Source organism: Cherax quadricarinatus, chromosome 34 (assembly GCF_038502225.1).
Source record: "Cherax quadricarinatus isolate ZL_2023a chromosome 34, ASM3850222v1, whole genome shotgun sequence".
NCBI classification, from domain to species: domain Eukaryota; kingdom Metazoa; phylum Arthropoda; class Malacostraca; order Decapoda; family Parastacidae; genus Cherax; species Cherax quadricarinatus.
Genome location: NC_091325.1, coordinates 2,757,754 through 2,785,266, shown reverse-complemented (window position 1 = coordinate 2,785,266; position 27,513 = coordinate 2,757,754). Strand labels below are relative to the sequence as shown.

The window sequence follows — 27,513 nt, the reverse complement described above, 5'->3', positions numbered from 1 at the left end:
CTCTAGTGGAGATACAAGCTAGCTGCCTCTCTAGTGGAGATACAAGCAAGCTGCCTCTCTAGTGGAGATACAAGCTAGCTGCCTCTCTAGTGGAGATACAAGCTAGCTGCCTCTCTAGTGGAGTTACAAGCTAGCTGCCTCTCTTGTGGAGATACAAGCTAGCTGCCTCTCTAGTGGAGATACAAGTTAGCTGCCTCTCTAGTGGAGATACAAGCTAGCTGCCTTTCTAGTGGAGATACAAGCTAGCTGCCTCTCTAGTGGAGATGCAAGCTAGCTGCCTCTCGTGGAGATACAAGCTAGCTGCCTCTCTAGTGGAGATACAAGCTAGCTGCCTCTCTAGTGGAGGTACAAGCTAGCTGCCTCTCTAGTGGAGATACAAGCTAGCTGCCTCTCTAGTGGAGATACAAGCTAGCTGCCTCTCTAGTGGAGATACAAGCTAGCTGCCTCTCTTTTGAAGATACAAGCTAGCTGCCTCTCTAGTGGAGATACAAGCTAGCTGCCTCTCTAGTGGAAATACAAGCTAGCTGCCTCTCTAGTGGAGATACAAGCTAGCTGCCTCTCTTGTGGAGATACAAGCTAGCTGCCTCTCTAGTGGAGATAAAAGCTAGCTGCCTCTCTAGTGGAGATACAAGCTAGCTGCCTTTCTAGTGGAGATACAAGCTAGCTGCCTCTCTTGTGGAGATACAAGCTAGCTGCCTCTCTAGTGGAGATACAAGCTAGCTGCCTTTCTAGTGGAGATACAAGCTAGCTGCCTCTCTTGTGGAGATACAAGCTAGCTGCCTCTCTAGTGGAGATACAAGCTAGCTGCCTCTCTAGTGGAGATACAAGCTAGCTGCCTCTCTAGTGGAGATACAAGCTAGCTGCCTCTCTAGTGGAGATACAAGCTAGCTGCCTTTCTATTGGAGATACAAACTAGCTGCCTTTCTAGTGGAGATACAAGCTAGCTGCCTCTCTAGTGGAGATACAAGCTAGCTGCCTCTCTAGTGGAGATACAATCTCTCTCTCTCTCTCTCTCTCTCTCTCTCTCTCTCTCTCATTGAGAACACTTAGAAAACTCTGTGGACAGGACGACACACATTTCAGTAAGGTCTCAGAGGTTCTCGTTTTCTTTCTGTGAGAACGAGAGATAAGAGGGGGCACTCCTGGCCGTGAAGGATGTTACTCTCTCCTTCACTTTGTATATAATTTCTGAGCGTCAGCCTGTGATGTCAGCCGCCAGGCTGGGCTGTCATTTACAATGCAAATGTCAGAATTCTTGTATATTGTGCTAACAACATTTGCCGCCTCGATACAAGAGACAATGGGAATTATCACGAAATTCATCTTTATGTCCAGTGCTGAAACACCTGACTTGTTTCATGACTCTCTCACTCATTCATATATATATATATATGTGTGTGTGTGTATGTGTGTGTGTGTGTGTGTGTGTGTGTGTGGGTGTGTGTGTGTGTGTGTGTGTGTGTGTGTGTGTGTGTGTGTGTGTGTGTACTCACCTATTTGTGGTTGCAGGGGTCGAGTCTTAGCTCCTGGCCCCGCTTTTTCACTTAATGCTACTAGGTCCTTTCTCTCTCTCTCTCCCTGCTCCATGAGCTTTATCATACCTCATCTTAAAGCTATGTATGGTTCCTGCCTCCACTACGTCACTTTCTAGGCTATTCCACTTCCTGACAACTCTATGACTGAAGAAATACTTCCTAACATCTCTTTGACTCATCTGGGTCTTCAGCTTCCAAGATTGACCCCTTGTTTCTGTATCCCATCTCTGGAACATCCTGCCTCTGTCCACCTCGTCTATTCCACGCAGCATTTTATCTGTCGTTATCATGTCTCCCCTGACCCTCCTGTCCTCCAGTGTCGTCAGGCCGAGTTCCCTTAACCTTCCTTCGTAGGACATTTCCCTTAGCTCTGGAACTAACCTTGTGTGTGTGTGTGTGTGTGTGTGTGTGTGTGTGTGTGTGTGTGTGTGTGTGTGTGACTATTTTTGTTTGAGAGATAAGAATAATAATATCAGTTTCTGTGTATTGATGTTTGTATTTTCCTTTGACAGATAAGCTAGGATGAAGACAGGGATCCCTTCTCTGTGTACAGATGGTAAGTACCTGGTGCTCTCTTGTGTTCTGATGTCAGTGTTCTGCCTGGCAGACGTCAGGTATTCTGATGTCAGTGTTCTGCCTGGCAGACGTCAGGTATTCTGATGTCAGTGTTCTGCCTGGCAGACGTCAGGTATTCTGATGTCAGTGTTCTGCCTGGCAGACGTCAGGTGTTCTGATGCCAATGTCAATGATTTCTTATAAAGATAGAAGCCTTTTTATAGTGTAGACCAGGGGTCCCCGACCTGCGGTCCGAGGGCCGCACGTGGCCCTCCTAGGTAATGGATACGGCCCTCACGTGAAATTGTGAATTCACTTTTGTGTAGGTTCCATACTGCGCAGTATACCTGGAGAGAGTTTCGGATGTCAACGCCCCTGCGACTCGGTCTGTGACCAGGTCTCCATAATTACCAGTGTCAACTATTACAAAATTTTCCTTTTTCCAATTGGCACTTTCATACTAAAAGGTTTGAGAACTACTGCTGGAAAGGCGGAATCTAAGTACCTTGACTCTTAACAATTCACAGGTAATGCACACAGTGGAAATTAGTCAATATTTGAGTCTATCAAGTCGTGAGGAACTTGATAATAGACCAGGAATGAACCGAAATGATACTAGTTTCCACTTGCAACATGTGGGTTTAGTTATGTGTGTTAGTGTTTGCCTGCCTCGTAAATAACACCTCTCCTGTTAATACTGTCAGTGTAACAACAGTGGTAAAGTAACACTCCTGTTAATACTGTCAGTGTAACACCAGTGGTAAAGTAACACTCCTGTTAATACTGTCAGTGTAACACCAGTGGTAAAGTAACACTCCTGTTAATACTGTCAGTGTAACACCAGTGGTAAAGTAACACTCCTGTTAATACTGTCAGTGTAACACCAGTGGTATAGCAACACTCCTGTTAATACTGTCAGTGTAACACCAGTGGTATAGCAACACTCCTGTTTATACTGTCAGTGTAACACCAGTGGTATAGCAACACTCCTGTTTATACTGTCAGTGTAACAACAGTGGTATAGCAACACTCCTGTTTATACTGTCAGTGTAACAACAGTGGTATAGCAACACTCCTGTTAATACTGTCAGTGTAACACCAGTGGTATAGCAACACTCCTGTTAATACTGTCAGTGTAACACCAGTGGTATAGCAACACTCCTGTTAATACTGTCAGTGTAACACCAGTGGTAAAGCAACACTCCTGAACCTATAAACAGATGATGATATATGGATAAAGTTACACGCGGATAAGATAAGACAGGACGACAACTGAAAGCCCAGATGAGACGCAGGGAGCTTAGGAAATATGTTTACGATCTCAAGGAAGCAAGTAGAGCACCGTAGAGTTCTAGATGACGTGATGATGGCAGATTATATAAACACTGAAGATGTGGGGGCATCTAGAGCCAAAGTATTGCTGCTATAACAACAAATATGTAATTACACATATACTGAGATATAATTACACATATATGAGTCAATACCTGACCCCAACGATGCCCCAAGATTGGTACTTACTCTTCCGCTATTGCAGCTGATCCTGTTGAACAGGAACTTTCCCAGGGTAATTCACCTGGCCTACCAAATTTTCCCTTGGAGGCTCCACAGTCTCCCGTTAACTCTCACGAGCCTCTGCTTCCTGAAACTGAGTATATCTCACCTCAGTTTTATGATGATGACTCTAATGACTCTAATGATTGTGTTAATATTACCAATTCTTGTGAGGATGATGACACTTTTAATACACAAGCAACTACGCAGAACTTCCCTCCTCCCCTTGACGAGTCCAGCAGTGATAGTGTGGATACCAAACATGACATTACTTGCTGACGTTCAGACCGCAGTACACGTGCCAAGTGCAAGAAATAATGGGGATTACAAGTTTCCAACTTAATGTTCAACATTTCTTTAATAACCGTTACCTCCTTGAGGTTGAACTACATAATTACAATCTTGATGTTATACTCTTGAATGAGACAGCTGCGATGCAAGAACTATACATGCCAGATAGAGAACATCCTCTCCAAGTTGAAAATACCACGGATTATATCATCAATACTCCTCCTCACAGGACTCAAAGAATGACTCTCCCACAGAGGGTCCGTCGTTTTATCCATAAAGACGATTACCATCGACCAATGATCTTGAGCAACCTCCCTGCAGATGAAGATGATTGGTTAACACCAGAACCCTTCTATGTTTACTGAGAAAATCATCGCCCCCAATTAGGGAGACATCTTGTACAACATTCTACTGTTAAAATTATGCTACATTTACTATGGCGGGACACCACCTTGTAAGAAGCTACTGTGTCAAGTAATTCTTTATAAACTGGCCAGAAAATTATTGCCTTCATTGTCGTTAAAATATCCGTTGTGCAATCGCAAAAAAAAGCATTTGCAACTTGTATAATTACTACCAATTCAGAGTCATGTACTTATATATGTGTTATATCTATGTGACTCTGATGGGTTAGTATTATACCCCTTCAAGAATATTTTATTATTCCACATACACTTTTTAAATTACACCAAAGTGGTTGGGCCACTTACCTTTTATATCCTACCTCTCTCCCCCTCTCCCATCCTTTTCCAATATTTCTATCCTTACCCATCCTTCTTCCTTACCCATCTTACCAAAGCTCTGGTCATAAGAAGAAGAAGAATGAGATATAGGAGAGAGTGGGGTATATATAGGAGCAGAGAGCAGCGGCATGATGTGCATGAGACATTGTAGCGTGACTCCTGGGAAGTTATAATGATGCTGGACAAGTAGGGGAAAGTTGAGAGTGTTTTCTGGTGCTGTTAACTTCCCTCTTCACATGTTAGACTTAACCTCTCAACTCTCCTCAACTTGACAAACACTGCAGGCTAACGTGTAGGTAAACACTGCTGGCTAACGTGTAGGCAAACACTGCTGGCTAGCGTGTAGGCAAACACTGCTGGCTAACGTGTAGGCAAACACTGCAGGCTAATGTGTAGGCAAACACTGCTGGCTAACGTGTAGGCAAACACTGCAGGCTAATGTGTAGGCAAACACTGCAGGCTAATGTGTAGGCAAACACTGCAGTCTAATGTGTAAGCAAACACTGCAGGCTAATGTGTAGGCAAACACTGCAGGCTAACGTGTAGGCAAACACTGCAGGCTAACGTGTAGGCAAACACTGCAGGCTAACGTGTAGGCAAACACTGCTGGCTAACGTGTAGGCAAACACTGCAGGCTAATGTATAGGCAAACACTGCAGGCTAATGTGTAGGCAAACATTGCAGGCTAATGTGTAGGCAAACACTGCAGGCTAATGTGTAGGCAAACACTGCAGGCTAATGTGAAGGCAAACACTGCAGGCTAATGTGAAGGCAAACACTGCAGGCTAATGTGTAGGCAAACACTGCAGGCTAACGTGTAGGCAAACACTGCAAACACTGCAGGCTAATGTGTAGGCAAACACTGCTGGCTAACGTGTAGGCAAACACTGCAGGCTAATGTATAGGCAAACACTGCAGGCTAATGTGTAGGCAAACACTGCAGTCTAATGTGTAGGCAAACACTGCAGGCTAATGTGTAGGCAAACACTGCAGGCTAATGTGTAGGCAAACACTGCAGGCTAATGTGTAGGCAAACACTGCAGGCTAACGTGTAGGCAAACACTGCAAACACTGCAGGCTAACGTGTGGGCAAACACTGCAGGCTAACGTGTAGGCAAACACTGCAAACACTGCAGGCTAACGTGTGGGCAAACATTGCAGGCTAACGTGTAAGGAAACACTGCAGGCTAACGTGTAGGCAAACACTGCAGGCTAACTTGTAGGCAAACACTGCTGGCTAACTTGTAGGCAAACACTGCAGGCTAACGTGTGGGCAAACACTGCTGGCTAACGTGTGGGCAAACACTGCAGGCTAACGTGTAGGCAAACAATGCAGGCTAACGTGTGGGCAAACATTGCAGGCTAACGTGTAGGCAAACACTGCAGACTAACGTGTAGACAAACACTGCAGGCTAACGTGTAGGGAAACACTGCAGGCTAACGTGTAGGCAAACACTGCAGGCTAACGTGTAGACAAACACTGCAGGCTAACGTGTATGCAAACACTGCAGGCTAACGTGTGGCCAAACACTGCAAACACTGCAGGCTAACGTGTAGGCAAACACTGCAGGCTAACGTGTGGGCAAACACTGCAGGCTAACGTGTAGGCAAACACTGTAGGCTAACGTGTAGGCAAACACTGCAGGCTAACGTGTAGGCAAACTCTGCAGGCTAATGTGTAGGCAAACAATGCAGGCTAACGTGTAGGCAAACACTGCAGGCTAACGTGTGGGCAAACACTGCAGGCTAACGTGTAGGCAAACTCTGCAGGCTAATGTGTAGGCAAACACTGCAGGCTAACGTGTGGGCAAACATTGCAGGCTAACGTGTGGGCAAACACTGCAGGCTAACGTGTGGGCAAACACTGCAGGCTAACGTGTGGGCAAACACTGCAGGCTAACGTGTAGGCAAACTCTGCAGGCTAACGTGTATGCAAACACTGCAGGCTAACGTGTGGCCAAACACTGCAAACACTGCAGGCTAACGTGTAGGCAAACACTGCAGGCTAACGTGTGGGCAAACACTGCAGGCTAACGTGTAGGCAAACACTGTAGGCTAACGTGTAGGCAAACACTGCAGGCTAACGTGTAGGCAAACTCTGCAGGCTAATGTGTAGGCAAACAATGCAGGCTAACGTGTAGGCAAACACTGCAGGCTAACGTGTGGGCAAACACTGCAGGCTAACGTGTAGGCAAACTCTGCAGGCTAATGTGTAGGCAAACACTGCAGGCTAACGTGTGGGCAAACATTGCAGGCTAACGTGTGGGCAAACACTGCAGGCTAACGTGTGGGCAAACACTGCAGGCTAACGTGTGGGCAAACACTGCAGGCTAACGTGTAGGCAAACACTGCAGGCTAACGTGTAGGCAAACACTGCAGGCTAACGTGTGGGCAAACACTGCAGGCTAACGTTTAGACAAACACTGCAGGCTAACGTGTGGGCAAACACTGCAGGCTAACGTGTGGGCAAACATTGCAGGTGCAACTCCTGGGAAACAAGAGATATCTTCATGACCTGGTCTGAGATCGGGCCGCAGGGGTCATGACCCCAGGAATCTTTAACACAGGGATTCTTAACCTGGGAAGTAAATAATTGGGGTATAGAATTCCATCTCTAGCTGTCCATATGTAAAGCAAACCCAAAATATTGATATATTTTTTATCTTTTTGAAGTTATGCTGGTACCTAATAGTACTGGTGATTCACCAAGATATTGTGCAGAGGTGTGAGTTGTGCTCACACCTCTGCAACACAGTTGTCATCAAATATTTGTTAAGTTATGCCATGAATTAAGGAAAGTTCCTGGACTTCACCTTACGAAACAAAGCAAATGCGATAGTATCGTATTTCGCGGCTTATAAGACGCGACTTGTAAGACTTGTTTTAGTTTCAGTGGTTCGACATCGGACGTAACTGAGAGAGCTACAGCCCACCTCACACCCCAGACTTGTACCTCCAGTCACTAACCTTCGGTTTATAGGACACATGGTGGTTTTTGGAGACATTTTATTAAAAAAAACATGCGCCTAATAAGCCGCGAAATACGGTAATTATGGACAAGGTAGATTATAGGTGAAAAATGAATATGTTATTAGAAGACAAGGGAATTTACGTGCCGCTTAAGGATGAGGTTGAGTTGTGGAAAGACTCTTCTAGGACTCAACGTCTGGCGTTTTGTTTGTCAGGAGAAACGGTCAAGTTTATCCTCACTGGTCTTAGTTATGTGACGATTGGGGCTTTGTGTCTTATTACCGAAACCTTCCGCTGGTTTACCAGCCCAACCTGTTAGACTGATAAAGGTATAAAATACTGATAACATGAAGATTAAGATACATAGTCAACAGTTGGGTAACTTTTTTGTTGAAACATTTCGCCCACACAGTAGACTTCTTCAGTCAAATACAGAGGCAGCAGGTGTAGTAGTGAAATGATGCAATCAGTCCATCAACCTTGGAAAAATAATATTTGAGGGACTGACCACCTCAAAAACTACATCTTCAAGGGTGATGGACTGATGACATCGCCTCTGTATCTCTACTGCTTCTGCTGCCTATGTACTCGACTGAAGAAGCCTACTGTGTAGGCCTACTGTTGTACAAGTGTCTTGCTGATAAACTTGTGGGTTCTGTGTACCAATATAATATTGAGTGATGGGGTGATTGTGATTGTTGGTGGTGATGGAGGGTAGGTAAATGATTGTGATTGTTGGTGGTGATGGAGGGTAGGTAAATGATTGTATTGTTGGTGGTGATGGAGGGTAGGTAAATGATTGTGATTGTTGGTGGTGATGGAGGGTAGGTAAATGATTGTGATTGTTGGTGGTGATGGAGGGTAGGTAAATGATTGTGATTGTTGGTGGTGATGGAGGGTAGGTAAATGATTGTGATTGTTGGTGGTGGTGGAGGGTAGGTAAATGATTGTGATTGTTGGTGGTGGAGGGTAGGTAAATGATTGTGATTGTTGGTGGTGATGGAGGGTAGGTAAATGATTGTGATTGTTGGTGGTGATGGAGGGTAGGTAAATGATTGTGATTGTTGGTGGTGATGGAAGTTAGGTAAATGATTGTGATTGTTGGTGGTGATGGAAGTTAGGTAAATGATTGTGATTGTTGGTGGTGATGGAGGGTAGGTAAATGATTGTGATTGTTGGTGATGGAGGGTAGGTAAATGATTGTGATTGTTGGTGGTGATGGAGGGTAGGTAAATGATTGTGATTGTTGGTGATGGAGGGTAGGTAAACGATTGTGATTGTTCGTGGTGATGGAAGGTAGGTAAATGATTGTGATTGTTGGTGGTGATGGAGGGTAGGTAAATGATTGTGATTGTTGGTGGTGGTGGAGGGTAGGTAAATGATTGTGATTGTTGGTGGTGATGGAGGGTAGGTAAATGATTGTGATTGTTGGTGGTGATGGAGGGTAGGTAAATGATTGTGATTGTTGGTGGTGATGGAGGGTAGGTAAATGATTGTGATTGTTGGTGGTGATGGAGGGTAGGTAAACGATTGTGATTGTTCGTGGTGATGGAAGGTAGGTAAATGATTGTGATTGTTCGTGGTGATGGAGGGTAGGTAAATGATTGTGATTGTTGGTGGTGGTGGAGGGTAGGTAAATGATTGTGATTGTTGGTGGTGGTGGAGGGTAGGTAAATGATTGTGATTGTTGGTGGTGGTGGAGGGTAGGTAAATGATTGTGATTGTTGGTGGTGGTGGAGGGTAGGTAAATGATTGTGTTGGAGGTACTGATTATGATGACTGTAGTAGTGGTAGTGCTGGTTACAGTCGAATGTTTCTTGTGGTGGTTGTGTTGGTAGTTGTGGTTAGTGTTCAAGGGAGAGTGAGGTGAGAGTGAAGTGAGAGTGAAGTGAAAGTGAAGTGAGAGTGAAGTGAAAGTGAAGTGAAAGTGAAGTGAGAGTGAAGTGAGAGTTAAGTGAGAGTGAAGTGAGAGTGAAGTGAGAGTGAAGTGAGAGTGAAGTGAGAGTGAAGTGAAAGTGAAGTGAGAGTTAAGTGAGAGTGAAGTGAGAGTGAAGTGAGAGTGAAGTGAGAGTTAAGTGAGAGTGAAGTGAAAGTGAAGTGAAAGTGAAGTGAGAGTGAAGTGAGAGTTAAGTGAGAGTGAAGTGAAAGTGAAGTGAAAGTGAAGTGAGAGTGAAGTGAGAGTTAAGTGAGAGTGAAGTGAGAGTGAAGTGAGAGTGAAGTGAGAGTGAAGTGAAAGTGAAGTGAGAGTGAAGTGAAAGTGAAGTGAAAGTGAAGTGAAAGTGAAGTGAGAGTGAAAGTGAAGTGAAAGTGAAGTGAGAGTGAAGTGAGAGTGGCCACAGTTTAGGCAACATTCGGGTGGGTCACACAGACCCAGTGCCAACTTAAAGGGGGAACATCCAGCTGGACCATCTGGCCCTCTCCTGGCCTCACCTGGCCCCCACCTGGCCCCCACCTGGCCCCACTTGGCCCCCACCTGGCCCTTACCTGGCCCCACCTGGCCCCCACCTGGTCCCCACCTGGCCCCCACCGGGCCCCCACCGGGCCCCCCCCTGGCCCCACCTGGCCCCCACCTGGCCCCCACCTGGCCCCCACCGGGCCCCCACCTGGCCCCACTTGGCCCCCACCTGGCCCCCACCTGGCCCCCACCAGGCCCCCACCGCGCCCCCACCCGGCCCCCACCTGGCCCCCACCTGCCCCCCACCTGGCCCCCACCTGGCACTTGCTGGTCTTGGTATACACCTGATGTTTACACACTTGACTCAGTGCCCAGTGACAGACACAACAGTCTGGCTGATCACAAACTCAAGGAACTTGTCAACTCTCCTCTAAATCACATATAAAGTTCCATTGGAAGCTATTGGAGGGTCTTGCAAACTTTATTTATTAAGTTACATTAGAGGAACCATTGATAAACCATAAACGGCTCAGAGAACCGACAAGTTGGTATATTAGACACATGTCTACCAATTGGGTATCTTTATTGATGAAACGTTTCGCCCAAACAGTTGGTTTCTTCAGTCTAATACTGCGACAACAGGTGTAGTAGTGAAATGAACTCTTCTCCGGGCTGAGGGACTGACCACCTCAAGTGCTATTTCTAAAAGGTTGATGGACTGATTATCGACTACACCTGCTGCCTCTCTATTTGACTGAAGAAGCCTACTTTGTATGTTAAATTTTTCAACAACAAAGATACCCAACTGTGGCACATGTGTCTACGTTATCAACAGTGCAGTCTGAGGGACTGATTACCTCAAACTCCTTCTGGTCTTTCACCATTCTTCTTTGGACTGATGAAGCCACTGTGTGGCGAAACGTTTCTTCAGTAAAGATACCCAAGTGTTGCACATATGTCTAATTTATCAACTTTTCGGTTCTCTGAACCATTTGTCTGAGTTGGAACTTGGTAAGTTCCTCTAAGTTCCTGATCAGCCAGGCTGTAGTGTGAGGTACAGCCAGATAAATATATCAGATAGGTAAATACATTATTCAGATGCATATATAATGATATAGCAACATAGATAATGTAGTTATATATGCATGTCGTTATATCCTCTGGTATTATTAACACATGAAATATATAATACTAACGGGGGAGTTGAATGACAGCTCTTGGCCTCTCGTCGTGTAATCAATAAATCATCAGGAGCTTGAAAGCATTTGCTTGGAAATCTTCCTTTTTCTGCAACATTGCAAGCTCCTGATGATGTACTGATTGCAACACGAAAGGCCTAGAGCTTTGTTTGGGTATATATTGTTAGGATTGGGATGCTTGGGTATATTTCTAGGCTTGGGTTACTGGGTATATAGTGCTAGGCTTGGGTTGCTGGGTATATAGTGCTAGGCTTGGGTTGCTGGGTATATAGTGCTAGGCTTGGGTTGCTGGGTATATAGTGCTAGGCTTGGGTTGCTGGGTACATATTGCTAGGCTTGGGTTGCTGGGTACATATTGCTAGGCTTGGGTTGCTGGGTATATAGTGCTAGGCTTGGGTTGCTGGGTACATATTGCTAGGCTTGGGTTGCTGGGTACATATTGCTAGGCTTGGGTTGCTGGGTATATATTGCTAGGCTTGGGTTGCTGGGTATATATTGCTAGGCTTGGGTTGCTGGGTACATATTGCTAGGCTTGGGTTGCTGGGTATATATTGCTAGGCTTGGGTTGCTGGGTACATATTGCTAGGCTTGGGTTGCTGGGTACATATTGCTAGGCTTGGGTTGCTGGGTATATATTGCTAGGCTTGGGTTGCTGGGTATATATTGCTAGGCTTGGGTTGCTGGGTATATAGTGCTAGGCTTGGGTTGCTGGGTATATAGTGCTAGGCTTGGGTTGCTGGGTATATAGTGCTAGGCTTGGGTTGCTGGGTATATATTGCTAGGTTTGGGTTGCTGGGTATATAGTGCTAGGCTTGGGTTGCTGGGTATATAGTGCTAGGCTTGGGTTGCTGGGTATATATTGCTAGGCATATTTCTAGGCTTGGGTTGCTGGGTATATAGTGCTAGGCTTGGGTTGCTGGGTATATATTGCTAGGCTTGGGTTGCTGGGTATATAGTGCTAGGCTTGGGTTGCTGGGTATATATTGCTAGGCTTGGGTTGCTGGGTATATAGTGCTAGGCTTGGGTTGCTGGGTATATAGTGCTAGGCTTGGGTTGCTGGGTATATATTGCTAGGCTTGGGTTGCTGGGTATATATTGCTAGGCTTGGGTTGCTGGGTATATAGTGCTAGGCTTGGGTTGCTGGGTATATATTGCTAGGCTTGGGTTGCTGGGTATATATTGCTAGGCTTGGGTTGCTGGGTATATAGTGCTAGGCTTGGGTTGCTGGGTATATAGTGCTAGGCTTGGGTTGCTGGGTATATAGTGCTAGGCTTGGGTTGCTGGGTATATAGTGCTAGGCTTGGGTTGCTGGGTATATAGTGCTAGGCTTGGGTTGCTGGGTACATACTGCTAGGCTTGGGTTGCTGGTATATATTGCTAGGCTTGGGTTGCTGGGTATATATTGCTAGGCTTGGGTTGCTGGGTATATAGTGCTAGGCTTGGGTTGCTGGGTATATATTGCTAGGCTTGGGTTGCTGGGTATATATTGCTAGGCTTGGGTTGCTGGGTATATAGTGCTAGGCTTGGGTTGCTGGGTATATAGTGCTAGGCTTGGGTTGCTGGGTATATAGTGCTAGGCTTGGGTTGCTGGGTATATATTGCTAGGCTTGGGTTGCTGGGTATATAGTGCTAGGCTTGGGTTGCTGGGTATATACTATGAGACTTGGCTTACCAGGGTATATATTGCTTGCCTTGCTATAGTGACCACCCTAGGTGTTGTTTATATATATATTTCTCTCTCTGTCTCTCTAGATTGAAGACCTGTCTATAGCAAGTATTAAGCAGTTAGTATTTTCTCCATCACTACAGGTAAATGTTCCTTCAATATTATATTATATTACTTAGCATATATGTAGGTCCCTGTGTGTGTGTGTGTGTGTGTGTGTGTGTGTGTGTGTGTGTGTGTGTGTGTGTGTGTGTGTGTGTGTGTGTGTGTGTGTGTGTGTGTGTGTGTGTGTGTGTGTGTGTGTGTGTGTGTGTGTGTGTGTGTGTGTGTATGTGTGTGTGTGTGTGTGTGTGTGTGTGTGTGTGTGTGTGTGTATGTGTGTGTGTGTGTGTGTGTGTGTGTGTGTGTGTGTGTGTGTGTGTATGTGTGTGTGTGTGTGTGTGTGTATGTGTGTGTGTGTGTGTGTGTGTGTGTGTGTGTGTGTGTGTGTGTGTGTGTGTGTATGTGTGTGTGTGGAATAGGAGGAGAAATTTTTTCCTGGATAGAGGCATGGTTGACAAATAGGCAGCAGAGAGTTTGCATAAATGGGGAGAAATCAGAGTGGGGAAGCGTCACGAGCGGTGTTCCACAGGGGTCAGTGTTGGGCCCCCTGCTGTTCACAATCTACATAAACGACATAGATGAGGGCATAAAGAGCGACATCGGCAAGTTTGCCGATGACACCAAAATAGGCCGTCGAATTCATTCTGACGAGGACATTCGAGCACTCCAGGAAGATTTGAATAGACTGATGCAGTGGTCGGAGAAGTGGCAGATGCAGTTTAATATAGACAAATGCAAAGTTCTAAATGTTGGACAGGACAATAACCATGCCACATATAAACTAAATAATGTAGATCTTAATATTACGGATTGCGAAAAAGATTTAGGAGTTCTGGTTAGCAGTAATCTGAAACCAAGACAACAGTGCATAAGTGTTCGCAATAAAGCTAATAGAATCCTTGGCTTCATATCAAGAAGCATAAATAATAGGAGTCCTCAGGTTGTTCTTCAACTCTATACATCCTTGGTTAGGCCTCATTTAGATTATGCTGCACAGTTTTGGTCACCGTATTACAGAATGGATATAAATTCTCTGGAAAATGTACAAAGGAGGATGACAAAGATGATCCCATGTATCAGAAACCTTCCCTATGAGGATAGACTAAGGGCCCTGAAACTGCACTCTCTAGAAAGACGTAGAATTAGGGGGGATATGATTGAGGTTTATAAGTGGAAGACAGGAATAAATAAAGGGGATGTAAATAGTGTGCTGAAAATATCTAGCCTAGACAGGACTCGCAGCAATGGTTTTAAGTTGGAAAAATTCAGATTCAGGAGGGATATAGGAAAGTACTGGTTTGGTAATAGAGTTGTGGATGAGTGGAACAAACTCCCAAGTACCGTTATAGAGGCCAGAACGTTGTGTAGCTTTAAAAATAGGTTGGATAAATACATGAGTAGATGTGGGTGGGTGTGAGTTAGACCTGATAGCTTGTGCTAACAGGTCGGTTGCCGTGTTCCTCCCTTAAGTCAGTGTGACCTGACCTGACTAGGTTGGGTGCATTGGCTTAAGCCGGTAGGGACTTGGACCTGCCTCGCATGGGCCAGTAGGCCTTCTGCAGTGTTCCTTCGTTCTTATGTTCTTATGTTCTTATGTGTGTGTGTGTGTGTGTGTGTGTGTGTGTGTGTGTGTGTGTGTGTGTGTGTGTGTGTGTGTGTGTGTGTGTGTGTGCTCTGCTGGCTCTCTCTCTCTCTCTCTCTCTCTGCTGCTTCATTTATCCCTGCGGCTTAAGTAAGAAATTAAATCAAGTCCTTCATAGATGCCTGACCTAAAAGTTACCTGAATATTTCGAGGGGTCATCCCCCCCCCCGATACGTCCAGAATGATGGTCTGATCATCCAGGCTGTTGGTGCTAGCTTCACACACTCCAGTATATAGTATGCACCACAGCCTGGCTGATTAGGAACTAACTTCGTGGATTTATAAAGTTCTCTTTTAAAGGCAGCTGGAAGCCTATTGGTAATTCCCCAATGAAGAGCAGGGGTGCCTTTTGGTACACTAAGAGACAACACAATAAGTGTCAGGGGCCCAACGCTGTTCAACTGCTTCCCAGCATACATAAAGTGGATTACCAATTGATCCCTGACTATCTTCAAGAAGGCCCTGGACAGGCACCAAAAGTCAGTACCTGAGCAGCAGGGCTGTGGTTCATACGCCAGTCTACATGCGGCCAGCAGTAACAGCCTGGTTGATCAGGCCCTGATCCACCGCGAGGCCTGGTCATTAACCGGGCCACGGGGGTGTTGGTCCTCGAGACACCCTCCAGGTATGCATGAAAGGAGTATACCTGGAGGGTGTTTCAGGGGTCAATGCCCCCACGGACCGGTCCATGACCAGGCCTCTTGGTGGACCAGGACCTGATCAACCAGGCTGTTAATGCTGGCCGCACATACACCACTGCAGGAATCACAGCCTGGCTGGTCAGGTACTGACTTTAGGTGTCTGTCCAGCTCCCTCTTGAAGACAGCCAGGGGTCTTGAAGACAACCAGGGGTCTTGAAGACAACCAGGGGTCTTGAAGACAACCAGGGGTCTTGAAGATAACCTGGGATCTTGAAGACAGCCAGGGGTCTTGAAGATAACCAGGGGTCTTGAAGACAGCCAGGGGTCTTGAAGACAACCAGGGGTCTTGAAGACAGCCAGGGGTCTTGAAGACAACCAGGGGTCTTGAAGATAACCAGGGGTCTTGAAGACAGCCAGGGGTCTTGAAGACAACCAGGGGTCTTGAAGACAGCCAGGGGTCTTGAAGACAACCAGGGGTCTTGAAGATAACCAGGGGTCTTGAAGACAGCCAGGGGTCTTGAAGACAACCAGGGGTCTTGAAGACAACCAGGGGTCTTGAAGATAACCAGGGGTCTTGAAGACAGCCAGGGGTCTTGAAGACAACTAGGGGTCTTGAAGACAGCCAGGGGTCTTGAAGACCAGGGGTCTTGAAGACAACCAGGGATCTTGAAGACAGCCAGGGGTCTTGAAGACAACCAGGATCTTGAAGACAGCCAGGGGTCTTGAAGACCAGGGGTCTTGAAGACAACCAGGGGTCTTGAAGACAACCAGGGATCTTGAAGACAGCCAGGGGTCTTGAAGACCAGGGGTCTTGAAGACAACCAGGGGTCTTGAAGATAACCAGGGGTCTTGAAGACAGCCAGGGGTCTTGAAGACAACCAGGGGTCTTGAAGACAGCCAGGGGTCTTGAAGACAACCAGGGGTCTTGAAGATAACCAGGGGTCTTGAAGACAGCCAGGGGTCTTGAAGACAACCAGGGGTCTTGAAGACAGCCAGGGGTCTTGAAGACAACCAGGGGTCTTGAAGATAACCAGGGGTCTTGAAGACAGCCAGGGGTCTTGAAGACAACCACGGGTCTTGAAGACAACCAGGGGTCTTGAAGATAACCAGGGGTCTTGAAGACAGCCAGGGGTCTTGAAGACAACTAGGGGTCTTGAAGACAGCCAGGGGTCTTGAAGACCAGGGGTCTTGAAGACAACCAGGGATCTTGAAGACAGCCAGGGGTCTTGAAGACAACCAGGATCTTGAAGACAGCCAGGGGTCTTGAAGACCAGGGGTCTTGAAGACAACCAGGGGTCTTGAAGACAACCAGGGATCTTGAAGACAGCCAGGGGTCTTGAAGACCAGGGGTCTTGAAGACAACCAGGGGTCTTGAAGATAACCAGGGGTCTTGAAGACAGCCAGGGGTCTTGAAGACAACCAGGGGTCTTGAAGACAGCCAGGGGTCTTCAAGACAACCAGGGGTCTTGAAGACAGCCAGGGGTCTTGAAGACCAGGGGTCTTGAAGACCAGGGGTCTTGAAGACAACCAGGGATCTTGAAGACAGCCAGGGGTCTTGAAGACCAGGGGTCTTGAAGACAACCAGGGGACTTGAAGACAACCAGGGATCTTGAAGACAGCCAGGGGTCTTGAAGACCAGGGGTCTTGAAGACAACCAGGGGTCTTGAAGACAACCAGGGATCTTGAAGACAGCCAGGGGTCTTAAAGACCAGGGGTCTTGAAGACAACCAGGGGTCTTGAAGATAACCAGGGGTCTTGAAGACAGCCAGGGGTCTTGAAGACAGCCAGGGGTCTTGAAGACAACCAGGGGTCTTGAAGATAACCAGGCGTCTTGAAGACAGCCAGTGGTCTTGAAGACAACCAGGGGTCTTGAAGACAGCCAGGGGTCTTGAAGACAACCAGGGGTCTTGAAGACAGCCAGGGGTCTTGAAGACCAGGGGTCTTGAAGACAACCAGGGATCTTGAAGACAGCCAGGGGTCTTGAAGACCAGGGGTCTTGAAGACAACCAGGGGTATTGAAGACAACCAGGGATCTTGAAGACAGCCAGGGGTCTTGAAGACCAGGGGTCTTGAAGACAACCAGGGGTCTTGAAGGCAACCAGGGATCTTGAAGACAGCCAGGGGTCTTGAAGACAACCAGGGGTCTTGAAGGCAACCAGGGATCTTGAAGACAACCAGGGGTCTTGAAGGCCAGGGGTCTTGAAGACAACCAGGGGTCTTGAAGACAACCAGGGATCTTGAAGACAGCCAGGGGTCTTGAAGACCAGGGGTCTTGAAGACAACCAGGGGTCTTGAAGACAACCAGGGATCTTGAAGACAGCCAGGGGTCTTGAAGACCAGGGGTCTTGAAGACAACCAGGGGTCTTGAAGACAACCAGGGGTCTTGAAGACAACCAGGGGTCTTGAAGACAACCAGGGGTCTTGAAGACAGTCAGACTGTTGAAATGTCAATGCTCCCTAATTCTTCACTTTTGTGGGGAGTGATTTCAGGGTGTAGATTTGAGACCAATTCCTCCAGAATTATCCAATGTAACATATAATATAAATTTTTCGTCCAGATTACCAACAATAGACACAGTTCGAGGGACTTAAACATTCCTAGTAGTTTAACAACTTCACTGTATTGACATTGACAGTAAAGGTTCTCGGTACATTTTCTGGTTCTGCAACTTTGCAGTGTAAAAAGTTGGTTATACCACACAATGGTGGTATTATTAACAATACCACACAATGGTGGTATTACTAACAATACCACACAATGGTTGTATTATTAACAATAAAACACAATGGTGGTATTACTAACAATACCACACACTGGTGGTATTACTAACAATACCACACAATGACGGTATTATTAACAATACCACACAATGGTGGTATTACTAACAATATCTATCACGTGTAGTAACAAGCCAGGGTTGGTAGTAAACAAGCCAGGGTTGGTAGTAAACAAGCCAGGGTTGGTAGTAACAAGCCAGGGTTGGTAGTAAACAAGCCAGGGTTGGTAGGAACAAGCCAGGGTTGGTAGTAACAAGCCAGGGTTGGTAGTAACAAGCCAGGGTTGGTAGTAGCAAGCCGGGGTTGGTAGTAACAAGCCAGGGTTGGTAGTAAACAAGCCAGGGTTGGTAGTAAACAAGCCAGGGTTGGTAGTAACAAGCCAGGGTTGGTAGTAACAAGCCAGGATGGTAGTAAACAAGCCAGGGTTGGTAGTAAACAAGCCAGGGTTGGTAGTAAACAAGTCAGGGTTGGCAGTAAACAAGCCAGGGTTGATAGTAAACAAGCCAGGATGGTAGTAAACAAGCCAGGGTTGGTAGTAAACAAGCCAGGGATGGTAGTAAACAAGCCAGGGTTGGTAGTAAACAAGCCAGGGTTGGTAGTAAACAAGCCAGGGTTGGTAGTAACAAGCCAGGATTGGTAGTAACAAGCCAGGGTTGGTAGTAAACAAGCCAGGGTTGGTAGTAAACAAACCAGGGTTGGTAGTAAACAAGCCAGGGTTGGTAGTAAACAAGCCAGGGTTGGTAGTGAACAAGCCAGGGTTGGTAGTAAACAAGCCAGGGTTGGTATTAAACAAGCCAGGATGGTAGTAAACAAGCCCGGGTTGGTAGTAAACAAGCCAGGGTTGGTAGTAAACAAGGCAGGGTTGGTAGTAAACAAGGCAGGGTTGGTAGTAAACAAGCCAGGGTTGGTAGTAACACGCCAGGGTTGGTAGTAACAAGCCAGGGTTGGTAGTAAGCAAGGCGGGGTTGGTAGTAAACAAGCCAGGGTTGGTAGTAACAAGCCACTGTTGGTAGTAAACAAGGCAGGGTTGGTAGTAACAAGCCGGGGTTGGTAGTAACAAGCCAAGGTTGGTAGTAAACAAGCCAGGGTTGGTAGTAAACAAGCCAGGGTTATTAATAAACAAGCCAGGGATGGTAGTAAACAAGCCAGGGTTGGTAGTAACAAGCCAGGGTTGGTAGTAAGAAGCCAGGGATGGTAGTAAACAAGCCAGGGTTGGTAGCAAACAAGCCAGGATGGTAGTAAACAAGCCAGGGTTGGTAGTAACAAGCCAGGGTTGGTAGTAACAAGCCAGGGTTGGTAGTAAACAAGCCAGGGTTGGTAGTAAACAAGCCAGGGATGGTAGTAAACAAGCCAGGGTTGGTAGTAACAAGCCAGGGTTGGTAGTAAACAAGCCAGGGTTGGTAGTAAACAAGCCAGGGATGGTAGTAAACAAGCCAGGGTTGGTAGTAACAAGCCAGGGTTGGTAGTAAGAAGCCAGGGATGGTAGTAAACAAGCCAGGGTTGGTAGCAAACAAGCCAGGGTTGGTAGTAAACAAGCCAGGGTTGGTAGTAAACAAGCCAGGGATGGTAGTAAACAAGCCGGGGTTGGTAGTAACAAGCCAGGGTTGGTAGTAACAAGCCAGTGTTGGTAGTAAACAAGCCAGGGTTGGTAGTAACAAGCCAGGGATGGTTGTAAACAAGCCAGGGTTGCTAGTAAACAAGCCAGGGATGGTTGTAAACAAGCCAGGGTTGGTAGTAACAAGCCAGGGTTGGTAGTAACAAGCCAGGGTTGGTAGTAAACAAACCAGGGTTGGTAGTAAACAAGCCAGGGATGGTTGTAAACAAGCCAGGGTTGGTAGTAACAAGCCAGGGTTGGTAGTAACAAGCCAGGGTTGGTAGTAACAAGCCAGGGTTGGTAGTAACAAGCCAGGGTTGGTAGTAACAACCCAGGGCTGGTAGTAACAAGCCAGGGTTGGTAGTAACAAGCCAGGGTTGGTAGTAACAAGCCAGGGATGGTAGTAACAAGCCAGGGTTGGTAGTAACAAGCCAGGGTTGGTAGTAACAAGCCAGGGTTGGTAGTAACAAGCCAGGGTTGGTAGTAAACAAGCCAGGGTTCGTAATAACAAGCCAGGGTTGGTAGTAACAAGCCAGGGTTGGTAGTAACAAGCCAGGGTTGGTAGTAACAAGCCAGGGTTGGTAGTAACAAGCCAGGGTTGGTAGTAAACAAGCCAGGGTTGGTAGTAACAAGCCAGGGTTGGTAGTAAACAAGCCAGGGTTGGTAGTAACAAGCCAGGGTTGGTAGTAACAAGCCAGGGTTGGTAGTAACAAGCCAGGGTTGGTAGTAAACAAGCCAGGGTTGGTAGTAACAAGCCAGGGATGGTTGTAAACAAGCCAGGGTTGCTAGTAAACAAGACAGGGATGGTTGTAAACAAGCCAGGGTTGGTAATAACAAGCCAGGGTTGGTAGTAACAAGCCAGGGTTGGTAGTAAACAAACCAGGGTTGGTAGTAAACAAGCCAGGGATGGTTGTAAACAAGCCAGGGTTGGTAGTAACAAGCCAGGGTTGGTAGTAACAAGCCAGGGTTGGTAGTAACAAGCCAGGGTTGGTAGTAACAAGCCAGGGTTGGTAGTAACAAGCCAGGGCTGGTAGTAACAAGCCAGGGTTGGTAGTAACAAGCCAGGGTTGGTAGTAACAAGCCAGGGATGGTAGTAACAAGCCAGGGTTGGTAGTAACAAGCCAGGGTTGGTAGTAACAAGCCAGGGTTGGTAGTAACAAGCCAGGGTTGGTAGTAAACAAGCCAGGGTTCGTAATAACAAGCCAGGGTTGGTAGTAACAAGCCAGGGTTGGTAGTAACAAGCCAGGGTTGGTAGTAACAAGCCAGGGTTGGTAGTAACAAGCCAGGGTTGGTAGTAAACAAGCCAGGGGTGGTAGTAACAAGCCAGGGTTGGTAGTAAACAAGCCAGGGTTGGTAGTAACAAGCCAGGGTTGGTAGTAACAAGCCAGGGTTGGTAGTAACAAGCCAGGGTTGGTAGTAACAAGCCAGGGTTGGTAGTAAACAAGCCAGGGTTGGTAGTAACAAGCCAGGGTTGGTAGTAACAAGCCAGGGTTGGTAGTAACAAGCCAGGGTTGGTAGTAACAAGCCAGGGTTGGTAGTAACAAGCCAGGGTTGGTAGTAAACAAGCCAGGGTTGGTAGTAACAAGCCAGGGATGGTAGTAAACAAGCGAGGGTTGGTAGTAATAAGCCAGGGTTGGTAGTAACAAGCCAGGGTTGGTAGTAACAAGCCAGGGTTGGTAGTAACAAGCCAGGGTTGGTAGTAACAAGCCAGGGTTGGTAGTAACAAGCCAGGGTTGGTAGTAACAAGCCAGGGTTGGTAGTAAACAAGCCAGGGATGGTAGTAACAAGCCAGGGTTGGTAGTAACAAGCCAGGGATGGTAGTAACAAGCCAGGGTTGGTAGTAACAAGCCAGGGTTGGTAGTAACAAGCCAGGGTTGGTAGTAACAAGCCAGGGTTGGTAGTAACAAGCCAGGGTTGGTAGTAACAAGCCAGGGTTGGTAGTAACAAGCCAGGGTTGGTAGTAACAAGCCAGGGTTGGTAGTAACAAGCCAGGGTTGGTAGTAACAAGCCAGGGTTGGTAGTAACAAGCCAGGGTTGGTAGTAAGCCAGGGTTGGTAGTAACAAGCCAGGGTTGGTAGTAACAAGCCAGGGTTGGTAGTAACAAGCCAGGGATGGTAGTAACAAGCCAGGGTTGGTAGTAACAAGCCAGGGTTGGTAGTAAACAAGCCAGGGATGGTAGTAACAAGCCAGGGTTGGTAGTAACAAGCCAGGGTTAACAACCTTCTCTTACAATAATGACCACCCTCTTGTTTCCTGGCTTAACGACCGCTTACACTTGTATAATGAACACCTGGTATTAAAGTAGCAGTTTTCTTCTTCAGTGGCTTAATATTCTCTGCATCAACTGTTAAAATGTGAGGAAAATGAGAATAATGTTATTAGTGTATATATATTTTAATTATTCTTGAGAGAATGTTCTGGTCATGTCTATGAAGGGAGGGGCGTCATGTTTTACATTATATCTCTTCATTATGCCTCGTTCCCTTCACCATAGATATATATAATGGTTACTGGAGGTATAATGATGTACGTAACACACGGAAATGGAAAAAAAATCACAAAATATGAGAGTAAAAGTTCTGTGTCCGTGAGGGGATGGGCGTCATATTTTACACTATATGTCTTCATTATACCTCCTTTCCGTCATCATAGATAGGTCTGCTGTTTACTAGAGGTATAATGGTGTTATTCCTCCATTTTATAAGTACATAACACGCAAAAAATGCGAAAAAAATCGTAAAATATGAGAGTAAAAGAATGGCTTCATGTCAACCCTTTAACCCAACCTCAGCGTCATGTCGGACTCCATATTTCTACACTTTTTTATATTTTCGTGTTATACGTTTTTAAAATGGCAGTACAGTACCATTATGCCTCTACTAAACTGTGGACCAGTCTGGTAATTTTGACTTTTAAGCCTAGAGTGCTTTATTAGCTGGTAAAGTGGTCTTAATATATCTTGGTTACATAGTGCCGTATTATGGCTTCATTTTGGTATAACATTATGAGGTATGTGGTTATAATACCCTCATGGAAGGTTCCTTGATGCTGGTGAGGGGCTCTTGATCTGGGGAATTACATCTGTGCTCCAGTTCCTTGAATTGTCCCTGAATGCCTTCCATCCCCTCCACAGGCACTGTATAATCCCTACGGGTTTAACGCTCTCCCATAATAATAATGCGGTTATAATATCTAGATATATTGTTTACTCTGGTTCTTTGTCAAATAATTTCCCATTCAAGGACCCCAGTGGAAATAAGTCACTTTGACCTTTTTTTTGTGTTATCCTGGGTAATTTACACAACGTTACTATATATAATAATTGTATTTGTATGTACCTGTATCTAAATAAACTTAACATTATTTTCTTCTGGTATTTTGTTGGTATAAGTTACTTGTCTTGTGTTATCCTGGTGGGTAATAGACACATGCTGCTGTGTATGATAATTTACAATCCTATGGGTTTAGCGCTCCCCCATAATTATAATAATAATTACATGATAATTTATGTAACTGTATTTATGTGTACCTGTACGTGAATTATGAGCTGATCTGTAAGTGACTGGAATTGCAGAAAATCAAAATCAATTTTTTTTATTTTTTTTTGCAAATTTTACAATGTGTACTTTGCAAATTATAGAATAATATTAAGCACAAAGATAGTCATTAATATGCCTGAGCATTTCCCGCACACTAATACTAATGATGTTGCAGTGTAATATTAATTATAGATGTATCTCCCTGTATTAAAAAATATAATGATTTTTAAATCATTATTTGGTTTTCTGAAATGTCTGCACCGGCAGGGTAATTAATTGACAAATTTAATAGAGGGTCAAAGTTAAGCTGGAAGAACTAACAAAAAACTTAAGTATATTTAGGCACAGGTACACATAAGTACAATTGTCATACATAGTGTAAATTACACACCAGGATCACCCCAAGAAATATCAGACAAAGTGACATTTCCATTGGGGTCCTTGTATTTCCATTGGGGTCCTTGTATTTCCATTGGAGTCCTTGTATTTCCATTGGAGTCCTTGTACAGTGGACCCTCGACATTCGATACTAATCCGTTCCTGAGAGCTATCGAATGTCGAAAATATTGAAAGTCGAATTAATTTTCCCCAAAAGAAATAATGGAAATCAAATTAATCCGTGCAAGACGCCCAAAAGTATGAAAAAAAATTTTTTTACCATATGAAATATTAAGTTTAATGCAATAGAATAATTACAATAACAACAATATCAATAGAATAATAACAATAGAATAATTGACACTTACCTTTAATGAAGATATGGTGATGATTGATGGGATGGGAGGAGGGGAGAGTGTCGAAGTTGTTACTGTTTAGAAGGAGAATCCCCTTTCATTAGGACTTGAGGTAGCAAGTCCTTTTCTGGGGTTACTTCCCTTCTTCTTTTAATGCCACTAGGACCAGCTTGAGAGTCACTGGGCAATAACATTGTCATTGTAATAGTCACCAGCACGGCTTGCAATAGCTGTGTTAGGGTGATTTTCATCCATAAAGGTTTGCAGTTCAACCCACTTTGCACACATTTCCTTAATTTTTGAAGTAGGCACAGTGGAGTCCACAACTGGCATAGGCTTCTCAGGGTTAGCCCCAAACCCTTCAAAATCTTTCTTAATTTCCATACTAATTCTCACCCTTTTTACCACAGGGTTGGCACTAGAAGCTTTCTTGGGGCCCATGGTGACTTATTTTGCAGAAACAAGCACCAAAAACAGTGATAATATGGATAATATGGAATGTACCGAATGTATCCTTAGATGCACGCACACTGACTGGCTTGTAAACATTGGCACACATGGGGCAGTTCAGGCCACACGTGGACACGAATCGTATCGAATGTCGGGTTTTCCATTGAATGTCGAGGCGAAATTTTTGCATTAAAATGCATCGAATGTCGGATTTATCGAATGTCGATGCCATCAAATGTCGGGGGTCCACTGTATTTCAGTTTGGGTCCTTGTATTTCCATTGGAGTCCTTGTATTTCCATTGGAGTCCTTGTATTTCCATTGGAGTCCTTGTATTTTCATTGGAGTCCTTGTATTTCAGTTTGGGTCCTTGTATTTCCATTGGAGTCCTTGTATTTTCATTGCAACACCTGGAGCCGTATCAATATTGCTTTCCCTGTGTAATTAGAATGAAAAGGTATGTTATAATACACTTAGCGTTCAGGAACTGAAACAATATTGAACACAGATATATATTACCTACAAGCACCTCAATGGAATTAAGTCATTTTGTCTAACATTTTGAGTTATCCTAGTTAATTTACATCTATGTGTGATAATTGGGAAAAAAATACCAGTGAAATTTGGAAATAAAACTAGAGCGCTTTCATGTGCTTACACTCGCATCTTCAGTGGATAATTGTACCTAAATATACTTACTTACCATTGGAAATAAGTCACTTAGTCTGACTCTTTTTTTTGGGTTATCCTGGGTAATTTACACATGTTGCTATGTATTATAATCGTACTTATGTGTACTGTGCCCAAATAAACTTATTAAAGGGCTAGGTGTCTTCCTACATGCTTGCAGGTATACAAGTACAGCTGTAGGTTGCAAAATAAGTTTATTTAGGCACAGGTACAAATAATTACAACTATCATACACATTAATGTGTAAATTACCTATGGAAATACGTCACTTTGACTTTTTTTGGGGTTATCCTGGTGGGTAATTTACAAGTATGGTACTACGTATGATAATTTGTGTAACTGTATTTACGTACATGTACCTAAATAAATTTATTATAAAGACAGTTATCATATGTAGTGTAAATTACCCACTTGTATATAATATATTACACTCTCTCCTGCATCATGTTATGGAACGTGATGTGCCACATAGGTGTTAGGGGTCACAAACAATCACATCACATCATTTAGAAACAATGGAAACCCAGCATAGGCTGATAGGCCTCTTGCTGTGCACTACTCAGCATGTGTACACCAGATTACCCAGATTATATACACCTGGAAAATCCTAGAGGGACTAGTACCAAATTCTCTCTGAAAGTAAAAGACTTGGCAGACGATGCAACATCCCCCCAATGAAAAGCAGGGGTGTCACTAGCACACTAAAAGACAACACAATAAGTGTCAGGGGCCCAAGACTGTTCAATTGCCTCCCAGCATACATAAGGGGGATTACCAATAGACCCCTGACTGTCTTCAAGCAGCACTGGACAAGCACCTAAAGTCGGTACCTGATCAGCCGGGCTGTGGCTCGTACGTTGGATTGCGTGCAGCCAGTAGTAACAGCCTGGTTGATCAGGCCCTGTTCCACCATGAGGCCTGGTCACAGACCGGGCTGCAGGGGCATTGACCCCCAGAACTCTCTCCAGGTAAACTCTAGGTAAACTCTGATGCCATATATACTGTATTTTCTGGCAAATAAGGCACTCGAGCATATAAGTTGATGTTTCCAAGCAGTTATAATATAACATTAACAAATAGCTGTTAAAACTCAAAGCCTACCCTTGACTCTGACCTTCAGCATATGAGGTGCAAGCCAATTTTCCAAGACTTGCTGTGAGAAAAAATTTAGCAGTTATGATTATAAAAATACTGTAATTGTGGGAAAAAGCCCACCTTACATGCCAGAAAGTACAGTAGACTTAATTTTTCTGACTGTGCTGTGTACTTGATAAAGCTCACTCGTAGGTAAGTATCCATTAACTGGTTTGAATACTTAGCACCAATAAGGTTGCGAGCATGTACAATACAATACAATCTTATTTATTTTCTGCAATATACAAAATGTGGTTTACATCTAATACAATATTGTTAAGTACACACAAAAAGCCAGTAGCATGCAGTGCACTTCAGGCCAACTAGTGTGCTTGTATAAGTCTGCTTCCTCGATGTGTCGTTGATGTGAGGCATTTAGAACCAAGGTATCTTTTATTTTTTAATTTCTTGTTATTTATTTTGGATTGCAAGTTATCCTCATAACCTTACTCTTTCCTGTATTCACCTTTAATTTTCTTCTTTTGCACACCCTACCAAATTCATCCACCAATCTCTGCAACTTCTCTTCAGAATCTCCCAAGAGCACAGTGTCATCAGCAAAGAGCAGCTGTGACAACTCCCACTTTGTGTGTGATTCTTTATCTTTTAACTCCACGCCTCTTGCCAAGACCCTCGCATTTACTTCTCTTACAACCCCATCTATAAATATATTAAACAACCACGGTGACATCACACATCCTTGTCTAAGGCCTACTTTTACTGGGAAAAAATTTCCCTCTTTCCTACATACTCTAACTTGAGCCTCACTATCCTCGTAAAAACTCTTCACTGCTTTCAGTAACCTACCTCCTACACCATACACTTGCAACATCTGCCACATTGCCCCCCTATCCACCCTGTCATATGCCTTTTCCAAATCCATAAATGCCACAAAGACCTCTTTAGCCTTATCTAAATACTGTTCACTTATATGTTTCACTGTAAACACCTGGTCCACACACCCCCTACCTTTCCTAAAGCCTCCTTGTTCATCTGCTATCCTATTCTCCGTCTTACTCTTAATTCTTTCAATTATAACTCTACCATACACTTTACCAGGTACACTCAACAGACTTATCCCCCTATAATTTTTTGCACTCTCTTTTATCCCCTTTGCCTTTATACAAAGGAACTATGCATGCTCTCTGCCAATCCCTAGGTACCTTACCCTCTTCCATACATTTATTAAATAATTGCACCAACCACTCCAAAACTATATCCCCACCTGCTTTTAACATTTCTATCTTTATCCCATCAATCCCGGCTGCCTTACCCCCTTTCATTTTACCTACTGCCTCACGA

At 44.9% G+C, this 27,513-nt stretch overlaps 1 protein-coding gene across 5 annotated transcripts in view; it reads left to right on the top strand.

Moving 5' to 3' along the window:
- Trpm (transient receptor potential cation channel, subfamily M) overlaps window positions 1–27,513 on the top strand; it is a 235,099-nt gene that overhangs the window by 115,577 nt on the left and 92,009 nt on the right. For 3 of the 5 annotated variants that reach the window (XM_070091117.1, XM_070091120.1, XM_070091116.1), the window contains exon 1: window positions 22,429–22,564. In XM_070091117.1, coding sequence (XP_069947218.1) covers window positions 22,517–22,564 — 48 coding nt within the window. In that variant the 5' untranslated portion in view covers window positions 22,429–22,516. Of the gene's footprint in view, window positions 1–2,047; window positions 2,092–12,994; window positions 13,052–22,428; window positions 22,565–27,513 lie in introns of those variants that run through there. The other 2 variants (XM_070091118.1, XM_070091119.1) reach the window with 2 other exon arrangements.